Below are 20,976 nucleotides of genomic sequence, written 5' to 3' on the forward strand. Positions count from 1 at the left end.
TTGCTGTCTGTGTGTGGCTGTCTTATTTGCTGAGTTTGGTGGGAAATTGGATTTCAGTTTCTCACCATCTTTTACTGCGAGATCCACAAACAAGGGAGAACTAGCTTATTTTCCTCTTTAAAATGGCAGCAGCACAAGTAGAACAAACTATTTAAACAGGTTTTTTAAAACTGGTGGGTCACTAGATTTCAAACCCTTTAATGGATATAGAGAACAGGTTAATAGTCCCTTTACAGTTAAAAGGGGCCAACAGCAAACTTGCCAACACCTGTGATAAACATGGATGTAAATGTAGAAAACATCACTACCTTTTCCTCCTATGTCCCAGAACAGCTACACTTGAGGCAGAGGTGGAGAAAGCTCTCAAGCACTGCCCTGCTCGTGTTCCTCGACTGCCTTGAAGGGGCTTCCTGACAGGATAGAGAAAGTTCAAGTTTGGGAAATGTGCAGACTATCAAGAATTAATCTTTTGTAAAGGCTCAGCTACTGGCTATCAAGTAACTCAAGGCACAAAGCCTTCTGGAAAAACCAGGGCATACGAGGTAAAATTCAGTCACTTAAGCAGTGGAAAATTATACTTCAGTAGGCAACCTGCAGTACTTAAAATGAAGGTTATTTTACTAGCATTTTTCTTTTATACCTAAATCCTATAAGCTCTGCAGGGCCAGTGCACAAGCACAATTGAAATCTTTCCCTTTTCAGGGGGGAAAAGTACAAATAAAGGGAAGCAGGCCCAGCTTGTACCCAAACTCCATAATTCAGTACCTACCTTTCCCGGGATGTGGCTTATTTTTCAGTAGTCAGTTCTGGCTCTCACCCAGCCTGAAATAACCCTGTCTGCAGTGAACTACTTTAGATAGGCCCCACACTCCTCCCAGCAGCCTCTGTGAGCATTAATGGTTAATTAGAGCCACCTGGACCATGGTCTGGTTCTAACTTCATGGGAGTAGGCAACTATTTACAACTGGTTGGAGGACTGGCTTTTCTACCTTGTGATAGCTTAGACTGTCACATCTAGTGGTCATGGCTAATACTAGGGGGTTTGAGGCTATTGAGCAGGGATCAGAAATGAGGTGGGGGAGCACAGATAGGAAGTGTAGGATGAGAAGAAGGTGACAGGAGCTAGGCCCATTAAGCAGCAGTGGGATGTGGTAGTGCAGTACTAGAGGATTAAGAATTGAGAGGATGGAGTTGGTGCACCACCCTGAATTACCCCAAGAAGACTGGGAGTCAGATCCTCTGTCACCAACACCACACCAGCAGCAGAGACCTCCCAGCTGCCCCAGAGGCAGAGATGGACAAAAACCAAGCTGAATGAAATCTCAGAAAATAAACCTGGAAGAAGAATCCTGTGCTAGCATCTAGGAGAGGGACTAGATTCAATGGGACTACTTATGGTAACAGTTACTTACAGCTGTAAGGGTGCATTACTGAAGCTTTAGTCTAACTGAAAGTAAATAGAACTTATGAACTTATCTAATCTTTCAAAGAACGCAGACTCAGTTCCCACTGCTAGAAATCTTCAAAATAAGCAGCAGAACCAATTTCTAAAAGATCAACACAACACCAAGAAATTCAATTTAATAATTAAAAAAGACAATACAAAATGCAAACATTTCTTTTTACAAAGTTCAGATACAATTTTTTTTAATCAAGTGCAAATAACTTTATGAACTACATCTTTTTCATCACTTAATCATTTTGTGGGAGTTACGGAATTGTGGCCCACTGCAAAAGGCAGATATAAATATTCCAACTTTTCTTTTGCATTTCTTTTAAAATTTACATTTCTGATGTTGAAACAGTCAGTACATCAGAAAGTGGGTGATGGAGTTTTCAGGCTTTCAAACCTTTTCTGTTTTCTTGCCTTTGGGCAGGGCCTGATGAAGAGCAAGGAAATGAAGCAGAGTTTGATGGTGAGGAGTATCTGGTAAGCTCTTCCCCATACTCCCCAAAAGGATTTTCTGAAAGGAACACCAGTCAGTGGCATGTACTACTATAAATCAGGCCTCCAAAACTATTTTTCTGTCCATTCTAACAGCAGTTTGCATAATACAGTTTAATACATTTACTGGCAATGGGAAATGAGTGTTAATTAGCACAGAATGCAGTAGATTAAGGAGAACATAATTATTTACCTGTGGTAGTAAGCAGCAGCTGTATGGTCTGAACCTGCAATCCACTCATGGGAGTAGTCCCGTGCTTACTACTCATGTATAGCTTACCAGTAAATAGACCCACTGGAGCCAATGGGGGCTAGTCACCAAAGCAAGTAGTCTGATCTTTGCAGGATCAGGATTGTAGACTTCAACGGGACCTTCTGTCAAAGGACTGCTCGTGGCACTAAGGCTGCAGGATCAGGCCCTTATCTTATGCAGACAAAAATGTATCCAAAGGCCAAGAATTTCCAAAGTGCCTACTGATTTTGAGGACTTGATTTAAGTCACCTTAAGGCCAGATGTTCAGAGGGTGGGTGCTCAATGCTGTATGAAAATCAGGGCATTGTGAAGGCATCTTATTAGCCACCCAAAAGGTACAAGGCGCATTGGACAAGATTCTGAAAATCTTGTCCAATGAGTCTAAAGAACGTGCCCGTGAAGCCAGACCAATTGGTATCACTGTGGTTACAGCCTGCACGGGTATAGTGTTGTGGGGTTTAGTTGCAGAATGTCGCAGTCTCATTTTTAAATGCAAGATGTCCCATGGTTTTAAATAGCACTAGAAATATTTCCATGGACAGCGGGCTGGGGGATTTAAAAACAAAACAAAACCCAGACCTGAAATTTGGGCTTTAGACTTGATTGTGACCCTTTAAACACCTACATACTATGATCATTGCTGCATGTATTCTGAACCCCCAGCATAGATATTGTGCCTTTTCCATTGGAAAGTCTGCTTCAGCCACCATTGAAGTGGCAGGCATCTCCTCCCAACTTATCAGAGGACTGAGCTGCCAAATACACAGATGGCATGAACAAGCGCAACCCCCTGAAGAGAAATGCAAGTCAGGATGAAGGGGACAGAACTGAGCATTGCTCAGCCACTGCTAATCCAAGTGATGGGGTGATACAATACAGGGACTGACCTCCTAGGGACAGCAATATAACAAAGCAGTATAGACAGCTATTCCGGGGAGAAGGGGATATCAGCTGCTACCTCCTCAAGAAATAACCCAGCTCCCTGCCCCTTCTAGCTGCTAACAGCCATGAGAGTATTGCGTAATAAATAATCATGTTTATTAACAATCTGTTGCTGGTGGTGCCTCTGATGGGCTATGCGTTTTCTAGACGTTCAAGAAAGGACAATCCCTGCCCCAAGGAGCTTACAGTCTAAGGACACAAGCAGACTAGGCTGAGGGAAGTGGAGCAACAAACAGGAAATTGGTATACTAGTCAACTCGATTCACCATGTGGCAGAAGTGGGTCTTTAAAAGAGCCTTAAATGTTGACAGGATGAGAGCACCGATATGGTACCAGGCATAGGGGGCTGCCTGGAAGAAGGCACAAAGGGTGACTGTGCTGGAGGCTGACAAGTGGGCAGCCATGGGTGGGAATGTTGGTGAGTGGAGAGGCACAAAGCCAGACAAGGGAGGAAAGATGGGAGAGGCAGAATTAGGTAGCACCTTGAACATAGAGACGATAGGACTGCCAATGGAGATCCAGCAAAGTGGTGCGATCAGCATGGAAGAGTTGTTGAGTGGATGCATTTTGCACGCTGGTGTGTGGGGACACAGGAGGCCAGCAGATGGGTATAATGAGGACCTGACACAGATCTGGAGGTGAAGATAGCAAGTAAAGGACAGCTCTTAGACTGAGATGGAAGGAAGAACAGGATTTGGAAATGGCCTGGATGCCTGGGGCAAGTGGAGTCAGATATCATCCCAAGGTTGCAAGCCTGAGTGATGAAGCGGGGAGGGTGTGTGTGCTGTCAATGGGGACCAAGAGAAGAGGAATGGGAGGGAAGTTTCCCTACATTCAGCTCTAGCTGATGAGACTTCCAAGAGGAGATGTGGGGCTACCGTGGGGACAGAGATTTGCAAGACATCAACAGAGGTGATACTTGCAGCCATTAATGTCCAGTCAAGGTCAAAGGGAGCAGCTGGTGACCAGCTGGTCCACGGTGTCTCACATTGGACTCCCAAATGGAGGCTCCCAAGATCAGTGACCACTTTTGAAAATGCTGGCTTAAATATTTGTATTTTTCAGGGAGGCAATTGCTGGAGTTGGCCCCAGGAAGCTCTGTGATTGCAGATGTAAGGGGCACTGTCCACTAGACAACGTCCCTAGTGAGATGTGGCTCATGCTGTGACTAAGTTTGAGAACCCCTGATGTAGGGGGTTGGTTTTCAAAAACACCTAAGAGATTTAGGAGCACGTTTCACTGAGCGTCAACGGCACTTGGGCATCTCTCCCAAATTTTCATATGGACATGGTGACTTTTCGAGGTTGAAGTAACTAAGGGTCTGATGGAGCTTTGGCCATTAGGTTTCCCGATACAGCAGTGTTCCAGCAAACTTGGGGCAGTCCTGGGAGTATGGTCAGAGCCCCCACAAATTTCTCTGCACCTCCTTCTACAGTTCTTAATTCACACAGAACTTCTGCAAAAGTCAGTGGGGATTTTGCCTTCAGGTTTAGGCCCAATATCTAGCCCTGCTTCTTCCCGATCTTTGGGAAACAGAAACAGACTAGCTGGTTTCTTCATGAAGCTATAAACAACCACTTGTATAGAGCAGGCAACATCTAAGTCTGGTGATATCAGCATCAGGGGCTGCTTACAAGTCAAACTGAAGTTCACAGCAGGCACAAGAGCCAATAAGTGTGAAGGGAATCTCCACTGGGATAAACTAACTTCCATGTCTTATGTGTCATCACTGTTCTCTCCTGGACAGAATCTGATCTATTCCAGGGTTGGGATCTATGTCTGGAGTCTCATTCTTCCCCTCACATTTTTTATGTTGATCTAACTCCATTAACTTCAGTGGAGTTACTCCTGATTTACACCGGGGTGAATAAGAGGAGAACCAGGCTGTTAATGCCTGGAGATCTACCGACGACAAGATAAGCCTCTGTACTACTACAGCTAATGGAGATGATCTTTTATCCTGAATGACAGAAGTGCGAGAGCCTTTCAAGTAGAATTCTGAGTGCTAGTCTTCATGTTGAAGAGCGGAGTGTAACTGGCAACGGAGTGTGACTAGCAAAGACCTAGCAGAAACTGACCACACAGGACACTTGTGGAGGGGAAAAGATTCAACTGATTAAGGGGGAGGGAGAAATAAAAGCCTCAATGATTAAAGGAAAATCAAGTGGATATGCCTTATTAGGGACAAATACCAGAAGAAAAGATTCCAAGGTCTGAAAACATCATCACGTTGGGTCACCGTTAATTGAAGCCTTGGTTTGTTTTTGTTTTTCTGTTACAAACACACATTCTCATTTCTCAGGCAGGTATAAATATTGTAGTTTCTAGTAGAAAAAACTTCCCTCTAAATAATATAAAGAGGACTCAAATGATTGCACTTAATACATATGAAAAAGGTAGAAAGGACGATATTCTAGTGCACAAACATTTACTCCTGCTCTTCACATCACTTGCTTTTCTGTCAATGAGTTACTCTTTGGCAGAGCTTGTAAGAGAGTCTGGTCTCTTGGAACAAATGTCCATGGGGGAAAGAATGAATCCATTTGAAAGGCTTCTCGTTAATTACCTTTTTTCTCCCATTCATCCAGACATTGTTCTACAAGAACGTGGCTTGGCCATGCTTTCTTCAAATGGAGAGACACCAACCCAGCTCCCCGGAGAGATGCAGATCTCCCCCCCATCGGAACCGCCATTTGCCGTGGCGCTTTTCAGTTCTGTCTTTTTCAGTTTCTGTCTTTTTTTTTTTTAATATTCTTTTTTTAAAAAAAATGTATACTTTTTTTTCCCCGATCCCCTTTGCGAAGCTGTGTTGATATGTTTGGGTTTTTTTTAGACCCACAACACTGCGATAAATAAGGCATTACCTTCCACATTCAGGGCTTCCTTTGTGCTCAGTTCTTTGAGAAAAAGTCCATTTTTGCTGCAGCAACTTTCCTTTGCTTTGGCAGCTGGAGAAAGCCCCCTGCAGGAATGAAAATACCAACTATATCCCAAGAGTGCAGGTGACTGCAGGTGTGTTTATGGTGCCTAGGAACGGAAACAGATTTGTACGCAGATGTGTAGAAATCAAGGGCCATCCAAAGAGCCACAATGGCAATCAGAGTGGCTGCACTTAAGTTGCATAAAACAGAGCAGGTCGCAGCTGCTGAGAAGGAATGTCACCGCCTGGGACTGGTAATCTCTATGGGCTGCACCTCCATAGTAAAAGAAGAAAGCATGAGATGCTTTGAGGTTATGGACCATTCCTGCAGGAGACAAAGTCAGCACTGAGATGAGTTTGAAGAAAGCCAAGGAGAAATCGTTTAAAGTCATCTGCATAGTGAGAGATGGGGATTCTGTTTGTTTAAAAAGCAGTTTAGGAAAAAAAAAAAACCAAAAAACCCAAAGACCATCAAATAAGAGCAAAAGAGAATGTCCTTGGCTGGAGGGCGGCCCGTGAGGTGGGTGGAAATGCCTGGGGGCTATTTGTAAGGCCTGAGGAAGCTGGAGACTTTGGAGCGGAGGAGTTTGATGAAAGAGCGCGGTAACATCTCCTTGTGTTTCTCTGTGTACTTGAAGTAGTTTTGTGGATGAGCTAGCACATCAAAGAAAGCCTTCATCAGCTTCTTGTCCTGCAAGGAAAACAAACCAAACAGCCACATCATCTCCGGGTAAAAGTTGATACTCACCATAAAAGCACAATGAATCTGGTCTGACTGATGGTCACTCTAAAAGATCATATTGCCTTTGTGTTTTTAATGCATGCATCTAAAGAGCTCAAATGCATTAATTTACAGATGGGGAAACTGTGGCACAGACCATCCAAACGCCTTGTCCCAAGGGTACAGAGGGTATCAGTGGCAGAGTTGAGAATGGAACCCAAATCTCCTGACTCGGAGACCCTTGCTCTAGCCACTAGACTGCCTCAGTCAATTTTAACTGCAGAATGCGAGCAAGCAGCTCCATAGTAAAACAACAAGCAACAGAGACAGTCCAAAGAGTGCGTGCAGGTGAACTAGACAGTCTGCCGGGCATGCGATCAATTACAGGACCATGAGATAAGCCACTGGACTTCAGTAGATGAATCCTCCTTCCTTAACCGTGGCTCCCAGGACACACCCGTGACTGCCGGCAGTGCATTAAGGATGGGGCAGCACTAGGAGGAGGATGTACAGAGAGGTAACACAAAGGGGAAGTGACTCGCCAGAGGTCACCAGGAGAGTTAGTAGAGCTGGGAACAGAACCCAAGAGTCCTCATTCCCAGCCCCATGCTCTAACCACGAGCCCCCATTTCCCCCTTGTTAGGAGAGCAGGGCTGTCCAATGACCTGCGGCTAAAGGAACACTCGCGAATGGTCTCACCTTTAATATTTCCTGATGGTTTTCAGAGGCGTACAGCCGGCCGTCCCGTACGATATCCTCTACGAGCTGTTCGTAATCCTCTGCAATGCCAGGCGAGAAAGGCAGTGAGGGAGAAAACAGGTGGCATTGTAAGGGCGGAATTCTGGGCTCCAGAAAGCAGCTCAATTGTACTCTGCCGTGAGCTGAAATGTTTCCCTCCACACATTCCTGTTTGCCTCCCGCGTGCCTGGAGCTGGGGTTGTTCCCCCACCAAACACAACGCAGATGTTACCAATCACATGTACTTAGGTATTTCAAAACTAATGGGATTGCTCTAGATCAGGCAAGACACCTCACACTTGGCTTAGGTTAGAATACCCCAGCCAGGTGCCTGGCAGGGCTGAGGAAACTCTGAGGCCAGGAACACCTTAGGAGGCAGGACATTACGCCATAGGAACTTGAGGACAGCCCTGAGGCAGAGGGACTAGCTTCTGAACGGAGCACAGGGCAGAAGCATGAGTGCAGGTGGAGCCAAGGTGAGGCAGTTAATCACCCAGCAAGGTATAAAACCAGCTGGGAGAGAAGAGGGAAAGCCCACCTGGAATGGGAGAAAACTGGGAAAGCCCACCTGGACTGGGAGAGGAGGGGCAGATTTATGTGGCACTTTACAAATATTTACAGTATTAAAAATTATCATCTACCCACGGTTCCCTTCTTAAGTCTCATTTTGAACCACTTAGTTCCTTTCACTGTGTCTAAACAAGTACTGTACACTGACATGCATGTGTGTGTGCGTACTGTATTCCGTTGTAAGCCGGGCTGTAGCCCTGCCTATTAAGATTGCCTGAGACTTCCCATTGAAAGACCCTGTTTTCTGTTGCTTATAACTTGGCCATACTAACAATTGGGACTGAAATTTCCCATGCCAGGCGTCTGTCTCAGGCTGAGTTCTTTTTGGACATTTTTTAGCCAAAATGGTTCAGCCATTTGTAAGAACAAAGCTGGGGAAAATACATTGTTTTGCTCATTTTGAAAAATTCTGGCAATGTTTTCTCTGAAAAGCTCTAGCGCCCGTGTGCTTTGGAGCAGGCACTTGAAATCTGGCAGGAGGCTGGCGTCATCATCTTTTGTCACCCCAAATTTGGCCAAGTTACACTCTGCAGTTTGCACATGCTTAGTAAAGACGTCTTAGTTTTTAGCAGCTAAATTCCCCAAACATCCCATGCAGACAGAGCATGGCCCTGCCCGGGGTTGAGCAGATTCTGGGCTGATACGAACTGTGCTGAGTCCGGGCCTGGGCAACTGAACTGACAGCAGGGAAATTGTCTCTCCTGAGTGTTCAATGACCCCCTACTGGGCCCAGGCACTTGCGGAAAAAATAGTAGATGATCACGTACTTAAAGACTGTACCGTAATGCATAGGCACAGGGGGCTGGGTTAAGCTTGCGCACACAAGCTTAATTTTGGCATTTCCTAACTTCTGAATGCTAGACTTTGCATCCTTAATAATGTCCTTTTATGCACGTAATATCATACATAGGATTCAAATCCCTTTACGATGCTCAGTTAGAGATTTCCAAACCCGCACGTTAGCCCTGGGAACAGAAGCCCAGGCACTTGAGTCCTGTGTACTGAGCGCTCACAGCGCAGTCCCACTCTTGCTCTTGCTATGCACTCACATGCACATGTTCTCATGCACTGCCTGTCCTCCGCTCCCCCACTTACCGTCATAGGTGACATAGGGGATCTGGAAACCCCTGGCGCTGTTGGCCTCGCTGGTTTTGAAGTTGATCCACAGCTTGCGGGACCTGGCCGTGAAGGCGATGGGTCTCTCGTACGTCTGGCACGTCTCATAGGTCGTGATGGAGGAGGGGGAAGCTGCGGAGGGGGAGAGCAGAGGACCAGGTGTTGCCTGGAATCGTTCAGCCACAAACACCCAGGTCCAGACGATTTTTGGTTTGTTTCAATATTTCGGGCGGGGGCGGAATCAGGAGGGAACAGGCAGGGGCCTCCTTCCTGAAGGAGCGTGTTATGGGAACGCAGGCCCGCAGGCTCGTGAGCTGCATCTGACTGTAGGGCTCCGGTTCTACACCTCGCTCTAGGGGCCACCTTCCTCCCACACCATCCAGTAAGGACACCCAGGCACCTGGCTGCAACATTTTCAGAGGTGAGCGCAGACTGGGGGTGGCTGGCGTCAGTCACCTGGGGCCTGATGTTCAGAGGTGCTGAGGGCCGCAGAGTTCAATTCATTCTATGGCCACCTTTGCAGACGTGGAGCTGGGGCCCCTTTGCCTGACGGGACCGAGGGACGAGATTCTGACATGGTGTTAGCGCCGGCTGATGCAGCACAACGGCGTCATATGGAAACACCACGCCTAGGGGCTAGGTTGACAGGCGTTTAGCAAGCCTCGAGAGCTGCTTCCGAGCCCCATGGCACCCCAGGGACTGTTCTCGCAGGGCATGGGATGATTCCATCCTAACCAGAGCCACTGGGAAGACACCCGAAAGGAGGGGCAGCCCAGCCACCTCGGGAGCTGCATGGCAGGGACGAACCTGCAGCTGGGCAGGCTGGTTTCATCTCCTCCTTGCCTGGGGCCAGGTGCCGTGAGTGATGCACAACCAAGTGTCTTCACTGATGGGCATGCACCCAGCTCTGCAGTGAGGTTAACATGGACGCCAGCACCAGGCAGTGAGTTATGTGGGGTGGATCCACGCACGGCAAACCGCAATCCCCATAGCTGTTCCCCACGCCTAGCCCAAGGATGCAGACTTCTCCCTTAGGCTGAGTGCACCAAACTCGTTTTATCTGGGACCAAGCCAGAGGCGAAGGCAGCTCTGTAGGGATGCATCATGTTATCCTTCAGCGCTGCCACCCTCTCCTCCACACATGCCTGCTTGATCACTTACTGAGCTCCGCTGCTCCCTGGGAGGCGGGCGGGGGAGAAAAGGGGGGTCTCGTGGCATTATTCAGCATTCCCATTGCCCGGCATGGCCTCACCACAGCAATCGGTTACCTACAGTTTTTCCGCATGACCAAGACGTCCCCGCACTCGTCCTCGGACGGCAGGAAGATCTCGGGGACCACGATGAGGATCTTGCGCTTTGGGGGCGGGTTGATGTTCCAGGTGCACTCAATGTTGGCGGGGTAGTTCCCGGGGTAGTTGGGAGACTCGATGTAGCCAGTGTACTCACCCAGCTCCCCTCCGCACTGGCGGTCTGCAAGGCAACAAGGACCAGTGGAGAACAAGCTTCCCTGACACGGGGGCACTAGGCAATGATCCGTGGGCAGAGCGATTGGATCAGGCAATCGCAGACATTCCCCTCCTGGTTGTTTGCGTGGGAGTGCCCGGCTATCTGTGCCTACGGATGCACATACGGTCACGTATAGTCATGCCGTCGTGTGTGCATGGGATTGCGTGCACAAGCACGGGGGTCAGCGCGCAGAGCAGGACCAGGCACGGACTGGTTGCACGTGTGCAGGGAGCACACATATGAATGGGCAGGTTTGTGCGTCTACGGGCAGATGAATGCATAGTTGGATGCAGCTGCCTGTGTGCGGGTGAGCATACAGGAAACAGCTAGAGGAGGTGGCCTTCTGTCAGGGCCTCTGTACATCATGCTAACACAGCCACTGGCAGAGCTTGTGTTGTACACGCGGTGTCTGGACACAGCACTGCCCGAAGAGCGTACTTTTGCACTGCGACACGGACGTGGAGCCATCGAAGTCCGTGGTGGTGTTGCCGGGGCAGGTGATGCAGTAATTCTGGCGGAAGTCTGGCTGGTAGGTGCCCACGGCGCAACGGATGCAGCGATGGACGCTCGTATGGTAGTAATGGCCCGGGGAGCACTGAACTGTGGCGAGGGGAGAGGAAAACGTACTGTCACTGATCAAGCAAGGAGGCATAAACTCAGCGAGTCACTCCCTACCCATCTAGGAGTCACAGCTCTCATAGTGTAGTCCATCGGACATTTTATTCAGCAAACATGGTTCCCTGGTTCCCACTTCCAGCTCTGCCACGCCTTTGTGCGAGATGAGTATTTTCCCTGCTTTTCAGCTGGGGAAACATGGCCTCAGATAAGTTAGGTGACCTGCCCAAGGTCAAGCAGCAAGTCAGTGACAGAGCTGGGACTAGAACCCAGGAGTCCTGATTCCCAGCTCCCACCAACGCTCCCTTGAAGCTATGTGCAAGACGACACCTTTTTAAGTGACGAGGGTATTCCCGAGTGCAGCTAGGAACTCTGGGGAAAGCACATCCAAGGCTCCTTTGAGTTTTTAGTTAGGCTGCTGGGAACTCTCTGTTTAGAATGGGTATGCTCTCTCTCTCTCTCTCTCACCGGGGCAGTTCCGGTCCAAACCCTGGATTTTGCCTTAACTTCAATGGTCCCCACAATTTGCAGCCCTTTAATAAGCTGAGAAATTGCATCAACATGATCACTGCCTTGCTAGCTGCACAACGCGGAGAGCAGATCTCCTGGTAATCAACATGATCACTGCCTTGGTAACTGCACAACGCAGAGAGCAGATCTCCTGGTAATCAACATGATCACTGCCTTATTAGCTGCACAACGCAGAGAGCAGATCTCCTGGTAATCAACATGATCACTGCCTTATTAGCTGCACAACGCAGAGAGCAGATCTCCTGGTAATCAACATGATCACTGCCTTGCTAACTGCACAACACGGAGAGCAGATCTCCTGGTAATCAACATGATCACTGCCTTGCTAGCTGCACAACGCAGAGAGCAGATCTCCTGGTAATCAACATGATCACTGCCTTGCTAACTGCACAACACGGAGAGCAGATCTCCTGGTAATCAACATGATCACTGCCTTGCTAACTGCACAACGCGGAGAGCAGATCTCCTGGTAATCAACATGATCACTGCCTTGCTAGCTGCACAATGCGGAGAGCAGATCTCCTGGTAATAAAGCTTAGCCTAAAAAAAAAGACCCAATTATTACATTGTTATTATTAACCCTAATAAATACAGCAATGGCCCAAGCCACCACACAGCTTCGTAACAGCAACACTGAAGTATTGGAGTCTCTTACTGGACAACACTGGAAAGCTCCTTTATAAGGAGATAGAGAAGAAATCAGAGCAGAGCTGGCGATGGGGTGAAGCAAGGGTTGGATTTGCCTCCCATTAGGCTCTTGGCAAAATGAAAGCCTCCCACCTCGCCACCCAAGTCCCTGTTGTGATGGGCCGAAGAGGCCCAGGGTGGGTTTGGGAGATGTAGTGACACTGATGCAGGCTGATTCCTGGGAACTCATCCACCCAACCCCCTGGGAGCTGAGGGGCTTGGAGCTGCCCCGCCGCCCTGCTCTCCCTGGGCTGTTCCTCTACCGGATGCAGATGGTGCTTCTGGCTTGGACGTACCTTTGGTATCGCAGTCCTGGAAGGAGAAGGCTCCGTCGTGTTTGGTGGTCAGCCCCCCACCACAAGGGAAGCACAAAGCCCGCCCGGCTTCAGGCTGGTAGGCACCCCGGGGACACGGCTGGCAGGGTATGAAGCCGTCCACTGAGTGCTGGCCGGGAGGACACTGACCTAAGGCCCATTGAGAAATCAAAGAGAGCTGTGGGTCAGTGTTGCTGTAACTCAGCTTCCTTTCACCCTGAGCTCCACTGCATGTGACCTGTGCTGGGAGCCACAGGGAGCTCTGGGCTTCTCCTCAGATCATTCGGGCAGCCCCACTGATGGCAGGCACTGTGCAGCATCCCAGAAATTACCACCTCCTTGCCACTGTTGCAATGTGACCCCGTGGCAACAGCTGCAGACAGATGAGGACCAGAACTGTTTAGCTGGATCATTATTTATTGCAGTAGTGCTTGGGAGCCCCAGTTGTGGATCAGGACCCCACTGTGCTAGGTGCTGTACAAACAGAACAAAGGGATGGTGTCTGTCCCCTTCTCCCCTGAACTTTGAGATTCTGATAAAATGGACCTGGATCCGATCCCCCCATGGTTCTGCTTGTACAAACCCACCCCCTTTTGGCTCATGACTGGGACGCATCCAAGTTTACTCGGCGGGAAGAACAGCCAAAAGTGGCAGCCCCATGCAGTCACCCTGCCACGCCTCCATCCTAACTGTGCTCTCGTGCTCCCTTCTCGTGTTTCTGTTCTGAATGGAGAGTCAAGGCAGAGCTCCAAGAGCCTGTCTGCGTTCAGGTGGTGCGGAGCCCCTTGAGCGCGCCCAGACCTTTAACTAGAGCAGGTTGGGGCAATGCCGGGGATGAGGTCTACAATGGTTTCTCTGAAGTGCGGAATGGAAGCAGCAAGCATCCCAGCTGCATTGATCTGCTGGTGCTCCTAACCCCACCCCACAACGCTGAGCCCACCCAAAGGCCAGCGTTGCCAGGCCCTAGGGGATAGAAGACCAACAGCCCCAGAACACCATAGCTGTAAGGTGCCTCCCGGTTCCTCGGCCATCCTCCCCGAGACAATAAACAGCGACGTAGCAACCCAGCACTGCACCTGCACAGGTGGTTATGTTTGTTGCGCCGACAGGGCCGTACGCATCACTTCCAGGGCAAAGATCACAAGACAGCTGGCCTTCTTTCTCCTGGTAGGTCCCTGGGGGGCAAGGGACACACTGCTCCATCTGGCCGTGGTAATACGTTCCCTGCAGGCAGCTAACTGAGAGAGAGGCAGACCCGTTAGGGGCACATGTAACGAGAACCCAACCACGCCTTATTCGGGCTGCAGATGAGATGCCCTCCTGAGGCCCCAGCTCCACTGACAAGTCAGTGTCTCTAAAGGGAGAGCACACGGGAACCTCATCTACTGCCCATCTGCATGCGCTGGTGCTGGTAGCGCAGGTGGAGCTGTAGTTCAGTAGTCTCAGGACCTATAGCTTAATATGCAACTGGACCCCAGGTTCCCAGCCCCCTGGTTGTTCCCTTACCACACTTGGGTCCTAGCCTCTGCTGCCCTGGTCCGCAGTTCTCCTGCCTCTCCAGGGACATGCTCAGCTTCCGTGCCACCTCGTACTCCATGCCCGAGAAGCGGATCAGGAATCGCTCCTGGTTTATGGACTTCTTCAGGGCCTTGATTGCCGACTTCAGCTTCTTCTCCACCCTCTGCCGCAGGCAGTTAATGTTGCAGCTGGCTAGAGGCCAGAGAGGGGGTGGGGGAGACTATCAGTGAGGACGGGGAAAGCAGATGACCTCCTAGACTGCTCCCCATCACCCTCTCTCCTCACTGCTGCACCACCTTCCCTGCAGGGGCTAGTGGTGTGGTTCCCTCGCAGGGGTGACTGGGACAGAGGGAGCAACTCAAGCAGCAAAGGGGTATCTTCAGCTGGATTCGGGGGTTCCTCCTGAATACTCATCCCATCTCCCCATGGCAGAGCCTGGGCTGCTGCCTCCCTCTGCATTTCCACGCTCTGGGGGTAACCATACATCCCTTTCCTCCTCCTCCTTCAGTGCCCCTGCCGGCACCCGGGATGGCTGTGACTGTTAAAGCTGCACGGTTGGCAGCAGGAAGCGCTGTGCAACGTTATCACTGGCCAGAGAACTAGACTAGCACACGGAGTGGCAGGGCAAACGTCCCGTACACCACCCCATCAGCATGCCTCATCCACATTCTGGAGAAGCCCCTTCCTGGGTACGGGAGGCGTTCAGTTTCTGTGGTCTTATTCAATCCTTGGCCTCTGGCCAGACCGCCAGTGAGGGGGCCAGTCAGGGCAAGCTGTGATGGTGGGTTTTGTGACATGGACACCTGCCCAGAAGGAGCTGGTCTGAGAACTGCCAAGCTCATTTCGCACAGACTATGGAACAGCTGTCAGGTGGTGGAATCCTTCACTGGCTGCTGCCTGGGGAGGTGTGACGGTAATAATTAGCAGCACAAGGCAAACGTGATTGGAGAGTTGTCTGCTCCTTCCACACTGCCGTGGGGTCAGCCCCAGCACGTCCCAGGAAAGCCACGGCTCGTACTGCTCCGTGGGCTCACCTCCGTTCCAGTGCATTCTGGGATAGCCAGGCCTCTCACCCCATGCAGCATATCCTTGGGCCTAGCATATTCTGGGAAAGGTTGCCCTTCCACCTCAGACCTACCTGCAGTCTCCTCAGGCCCAATGCATTCTGGGAAACCCAGATCTTCCAGCCTGCTCCTGGGATCTCCTCCCTGCACTCTGGGAAAACCAGTCCTCCCAGTCCCATTCCCCCAGTCTGGGGTCTCCTCAGGTCCAGTGCACTCTGGGAAAACCAATCCTCCCAGTCCCACACACCCCACCTTGGATCTCCTCTGGTTGAATGCACCCTGGGAAAGCCAGTCCTCCCAGCCTAGTCCCCCACCTGTGACCTCTTCCGGTTTGATTTCTGCCTCAAACTCCAGGGTGATGCGCATCACCTCCTTGCTGGGGGAGTTGCGGGCCCGGCGGCCTTTGCCCTTCTTTGCTGAGTCGCACTTGAGGTTCACGAAGGTCACCTGGCAATCCGAGCAGGGGGCCGCCCTGCCTGGAAGAGAGGTGGACAGAGAGTCAACATCCTCCCCACTGCTCCCTTGGGAACCCCAACCCCAGGTGGCCAAGGGGTGCCAACAGCCACCTCCCTCCACACAGCCACAGAGGGGCTTACATGGCGGGTTGGATGGGTGTATGGCTCACCTGGGGCCCCGTGCTTCCCTGACTCATCCTGCTTCCCCTTCATGCGCGGGTGCAGGTGGCACTTGGCGTCCTTGATCTTGAAGGAAGCCTTTTGTTTGATTGGAGCAGTGACAGTCTCTAAAAGAAAAGGCAGGTGCTAAATATCAGAGGCACCAGCTGAGCCTCCCACGATGGCAGCTGGGGGCAGGGGAGGCTCGGCCCGGCCCAGGACAGTGAGCTTACCCACGCAGTGATGGCTGCTGTTGCCAGGCCTCTGCTGGGCCCCCTGGCGCAGGACGGGCGTCCCACAGCTCACCGTGTAGCTGCTGTCAGACTCTGAGGAGAAGGAGAAAGGAGGGATTCAGAGAGAACCTGCGGTTCACTCATGGCCTGGCTTCCAAAGTGCCGCCCCCCCACTCCCCACCCATGTAGTCCAGGGAAGTCAGTGGGGACTCAGCACTCTCGGAAATCAGGCCCTGACTCTGAGTCAAAGCAGCTCACGTGTGCTTTGGGTGCTGATCTGACCCCCGTCTTCAAACCTCTAGGGACTGCTTCATCACTAGAACACCACGAGGGTCAGTTCAGGCGAAGCCAGGGCCCTGCTCAGCCGTTCAGTGGGGTCACCCAGCTGCAAAGCCTGAGATCCAGTGTACAGCCTCCTCTCCCCACCTCCCCAAGATATCCCCGCCATGCCAGGTCAGGTGAAGAGAGTCCAGTCCCGCAAAGGGAGAGGGAGGTACAAGCGATGGGGACAGAGCGAGGGGTCCGAGAGGAAGCAGGGAGTATGCTGGGTGGGTGACCTGTTAGACAGTAGGAGAATGGGGATTGCAAAGCGTCCCAGCTGTGGTTCTGACGTATGGATATATGCCCTGATCCCAAGAGCTGAGATAGTCATTATCCAGGCCTAAATTTTGCCTGCACGGTAACATCCTGCTTCCCTAAACCCCCACTGTGCTTTCAACTGCATGGTTACGTGGTGCACTGGTAGGCAGTCACCCCAGTAATGGGCAGGGAGATACCCACGCTCTTTGGTGTTCGAGAAGATTGGGACCCTGGGGGAGAGGTGGCGGCCACAAGCTGATACCTGGCAGGAAGCGGGCCTTGGAGGTGCAGGTGAGGGAGCAGCTGTCTTTCTTGCCGTTCTTGCTGCAGGTGAGCATGGCCCGGTGAGAGATGGGGTCCGTCAGGCATTTCACCAGCTCTGCAGAACAACAAGCACCGAGTGGTGACAACAAGCAGGGGGCGACACGGGGCTGACCGGCCAAGCGGGCACTGCTCTGGGCACTGGGAGCGGGGTGGGGAGTGATAATAATTGGGCCAACCAATTTACCTTATTTGTGAGCGCAACTGTAAAAAGGGCACACATTATACGCACTGATGGGAAAAGTTGCAAAAGGGAGACAGAGAGATTGAAGTAGTACAGACACAAAGGCCGCCTGGTGTCATGCAAGGACTGCGTTAAGATCCTGCCTGGTAAACAGAGCACTGGGAGGCTGAAAATCAATGAATCAAAATGGGTGGGCTGGAAATTAGGCCTGATTGCTGGGTAAAGCAGTGAGGAGCTGGGCTACGCCACCCATCACTCCCTTTTGGGGTCCTTAAAGAAAGAGATTTTGGGAGACAAACTGGCGACTGGAGGGAGCTTCACCATCCTGGCTGCCACCCCCAGGTTCTCCTGGGACCTTAGACCTTCATCATCCTGATCCTGAGAGATGTCGTGACCAGACCAGGCCAGAGAGAGGGAGCCAGATGACATCGCTCCTTCCACTGGCTGAATCCCCAACACCACCTGGGATGTGACTTTTTCTCTGCTCTCCTTCCCCTCAAAGTGTCCTCCTCCTTCCCCACCTTCTCTCTCCTTTTTTTTCTTTCTGTCTAATAAGAGTCTGGCTCCACTGGCCAAGACTGCACATTTTGCAACACTGCTGGAAGCCTGTGACCAGAAAGAGGCAGCTAAAAGCAAGGCTCTGATTAGCCTTTGCTGGTACAAGTTTGCCAGGTCTCAGAATGGCTGATAAGCCAGTTTTCTCTCCCCACATGTGAGTATGTGTCTATCTTGTTTTGTCTGTTAGGAAATTTAACAGCTCCAGCCCATCTCAATTAACTTCTCTTTTCCTCAAAAGGACAGTTATTACCATTGAACAAGGGGGAGGTTCCTTCTAAAAACACTCACCAGCTAAAGGGAAAGGGAGCAACGGATGTTGTTAAAACCAAAGCCTTACTTAACACCTTACATTTCAGATGCTTAAACCGGTTTTCCTCCTTTTCTGTATCTCCAATAAAAGGTCAACAAGATTTTTCAAGGGTGTTTGCCATGGTGCCAAGCAGGCTGAGGTCTATGCAAGCCAACCCTGGATCTTGTTGGACAATGACCAGGTTACATTAACACCTTCAGCCCACTGAGTCCATCCAAATTAATACAACAGCGGGACTCTAACCTTGCTCCCACTCACTCCTGCCACAGCAACCATCCTCTTCCCTTAGCCACCCGCTTCTGCAGAGGGCTATCCTGGCAAGACAGGGGTGTGTGTGGTGTTCTGGGTCCTCCAGCCCAGCTTTACACTCACACACTCACCCTGGGGCCATGAATCAGCAGATCATCTGGAGGAGTAATAGGTGCTTGCGGGATGTCACTCACTCCTTCATTCTGAGGAGGCTTTGCTCAGTCTATCCCGTCTCTTCTCTCGGCTGGTAACAGAAGGGAATCAATGGGGCACCACAGTGTTGCTGTGGGCTGTTGAAAACAGCTGATGTGTCACTCTCCAGAGGTGGCTGCATGTCAGGGGCTTGTAAAGAGATTTTTATAGGTATATCTGTCAACAAAGTGCTTTGGGATTCCTTGGGAAGAAGGGCACTATATAGAGAACAAACAGATTTGACCCAGGTCAGAAATAGCTGAGGAAACTCAGCGGGTGATGGACTATACCTTCCGATTGCCACTTTTCTAGGTGAGATGCCAGAATTCCCTCCACCATACCCCAAATCCTCTGTTCTCTTGAGTCCAGCAGCTCATGTGACATGGACTTGGGTCAGGAAGGGCTCTCAGAACAGGAGGCCACATCATGAAAACCAGCCCCACTATCTGACCTCCTGTGCTAATGGTCTCTGCAGCGTGGCTGAAGACAGACCAGGCCGGGGAGCCTGAACTTCCCTGTGTCTGCCAGAAAGCACAGCACTGGGGGCAGGATGGGGATCCAGCAGGCCTTCCGCCCCCAGGGCTGTCAAGCTGGCATCCTTAACTAGCAGTGAATTCACAAGAAAAGAAACACACTCTAACTCGAGGCTGAGACGTAAAGGTTTCCACCTGGCCTGGCACTTGGACCAAGACTATATGCTGGAGTCAACGCATGGCCAAATCCAGCTCATAAGCAGCACCCTGGCTGCTGCACCATCTCTCCACACTACGAAGCACATTCACAGCAAAATCCACCCGGATAAAACCAACCCGCCAAGTCCCGGCAATGACTGAATAGAAAAAGATGGATCTCTTTTCAAGCTGTGCAGGCTGAGCTAGGTTCACCCACTAGATGGCAGCATGATGCCACTGAGTTCTCTTTACCCACCTATGCAGTCCTTTTTGTTCCAGTGCAGTTTGCAGCCGGCAGGACAGGTACACTCATAGCTGCCGGGGGTGTTTATACAGCCGAACTTGCAGCCTCCTCGGTTGATGCTGCATTCATCGATGTCTGCAGGGAGCAAAGCAAGATCGTTACGGAGAACTGGAACTGCCGTGCTGAATAAAGCAACGCAGAGGTGCACTTGCCTTTTAGAGGATACAGCAGGGAGGGGAGGCAGGACTCCTGGGTTCTTTTCCCAGTGGTTAGAGCTGGGGAGGGGGAAGAGGATGGGTGCTTGGCGTCCAAGAGTCCTGGGTTCTAATCTTGGCTCTGCCACTTGGGCCTGGTCTATGCTTACCTTCAAATGCGGTGGCCGTCAACGGGAGTTATGCAGAGTAGCTTGCATAACTCCCGTCGACTTCAGAACTCCTCTTCTACGCAGCGTCTTCACTGTGCTGCGCTGCGCCACTTGAGGGGGTGGTTTTAACACATCAACTTCCGGATCGATTGAGCGGGTCTTCACTGACCACTCAGTCGATCCAGATAGATTGGTCTGAAGGCGGCGAATTCGCCGCCGTCAGTGAAAATGTACCCTCGGACTCTGCCCAAAGGGATGTGTGGGGTGCCCTGGGGGAAGGTGGAGAATAAAGAGGACCTGGATTCCTCCTGGATAGGCTCTTCTACCTGGATCTCCCCTCTGCCCCCAATCAGATGCCTCCTGCCAGTCCGCCCTCCAGACACACTCCCTCTTCGCCCACCCAGGCAGTCCTGCACAAGCAGGTTCTCGCCACAGGGACAGGCAGGCCACGGCTTCTCACCCCTCACTCCATGCTGCATCCAGGCTTCCTCTGGCTGATGGGTCCCACCTGGCAGCCTCTCAACGGGGTCACTTTTGGCCCAGTCCCTCCCCTTATCAGCCCCCAAAAGCTATCCAACAAGTCTCTTTGAGTACCACCCTCCCCCCTCCCCCCGCTGTGCTTATGTCTAGGGATGGGGGGGCCTTGTCTTCCCCCCAGGTTACCTCCTCTCACCCTGTTCCCACGAACACAGGCCCCAGGATTTGGGGGTGGCTGAGGCAGCTGTGGGAGGGGCAGGCACATGGCCACAGTGCTGCTGGCTTTCCCCACACAGGTTCCAGGGGGCATCCCGTGCCTGGCACTCAGGCCTCTCTGGTCTCAAGGCCATGGCACCAGCCACCCACAGCTGGAGAGGTTATGGAGATGGAGGAGGATGCATATCAGGAAGTGAAGACAAATACTGGATCCGACTGAACCACAGGGAGGCGGGAAGGAATTTCTCAACTGGATTTGGGCACTTCCCTAGGGCTAACACGCCGACTCTTGACACAAGTGCTTATTAGTGGGGTGGGAGGGGT

The 20,976-nt window shown here is 51.2% G+C and overlaps 1 protein-coding gene across 1 annotated transcript in view; it reads right to left on the minus strand.

The window, feature by feature from the left end:
* Positions 1–6,601: 6,601 nt before the first annotated feature.
* The window catches only part of SCUBE3 (signal peptide, CUB domain and EGF like domain containing 3), an 88,443-nt gene continuing 74,068 nt past the window's right edge, over positions 6,602–20,976 (minus strand). The window contains exons 11-23 of the mRNA XM_067531486.1: positions 19,608–19,730; positions 17,129–17,245; positions 16,288–16,380; positions 16,066–16,182; positions 15,755–15,916; positions 14,365–14,568; positions 13,935–14,096; positions 12,841–13,008; positions 11,150–11,311; positions 10,478–10,675; positions 9,185–9,337; positions 7,481–7,560; positions 6,602–6,751 (exon numbers count right to left, since the gene is read on the minus strand). Of these exons, the coding sequence (XP_067387587.1) occupies positions 6,602–6,751; positions 7,481–7,560; positions 9,185–9,337; positions 10,478–10,675; positions 11,150–11,311; positions 12,841–13,008; positions 13,935–14,096; positions 14,365–14,568; positions 15,755–15,916; positions 16,066–16,182; positions 16,288–16,380; positions 17,129–17,245; positions 19,608–19,730 (1,889 nt within the window). The remainder of the gene's footprint in view (positions 6,752–7,480; positions 7,561–9,184; positions 9,338–10,477; positions 10,676–11,149; positions 11,312–12,840; positions 13,009–13,934; positions 14,097–14,364; positions 14,569–15,754; positions 15,917–16,065; positions 16,183–16,287; positions 16,381–17,128; positions 17,246–19,607; positions 19,731–20,976) is intronic.

Source organism: Emydura macquarii, unplaced genomic scaffold (genome assembly GCF_026122565.2).
Source record: "Emydura macquarii macquarii isolate MOO-44397 ecotype Brisbane River unplaced genomic scaffold, CSIRO-AGI_Emac_v2 contig_3220, whole genome shotgun sequence".
NCBI classification, from domain to species: domain Eukaryota; kingdom Metazoa; phylum Chordata; order Testudines; family Chelidae; genus Emydura; species Emydura macquarii.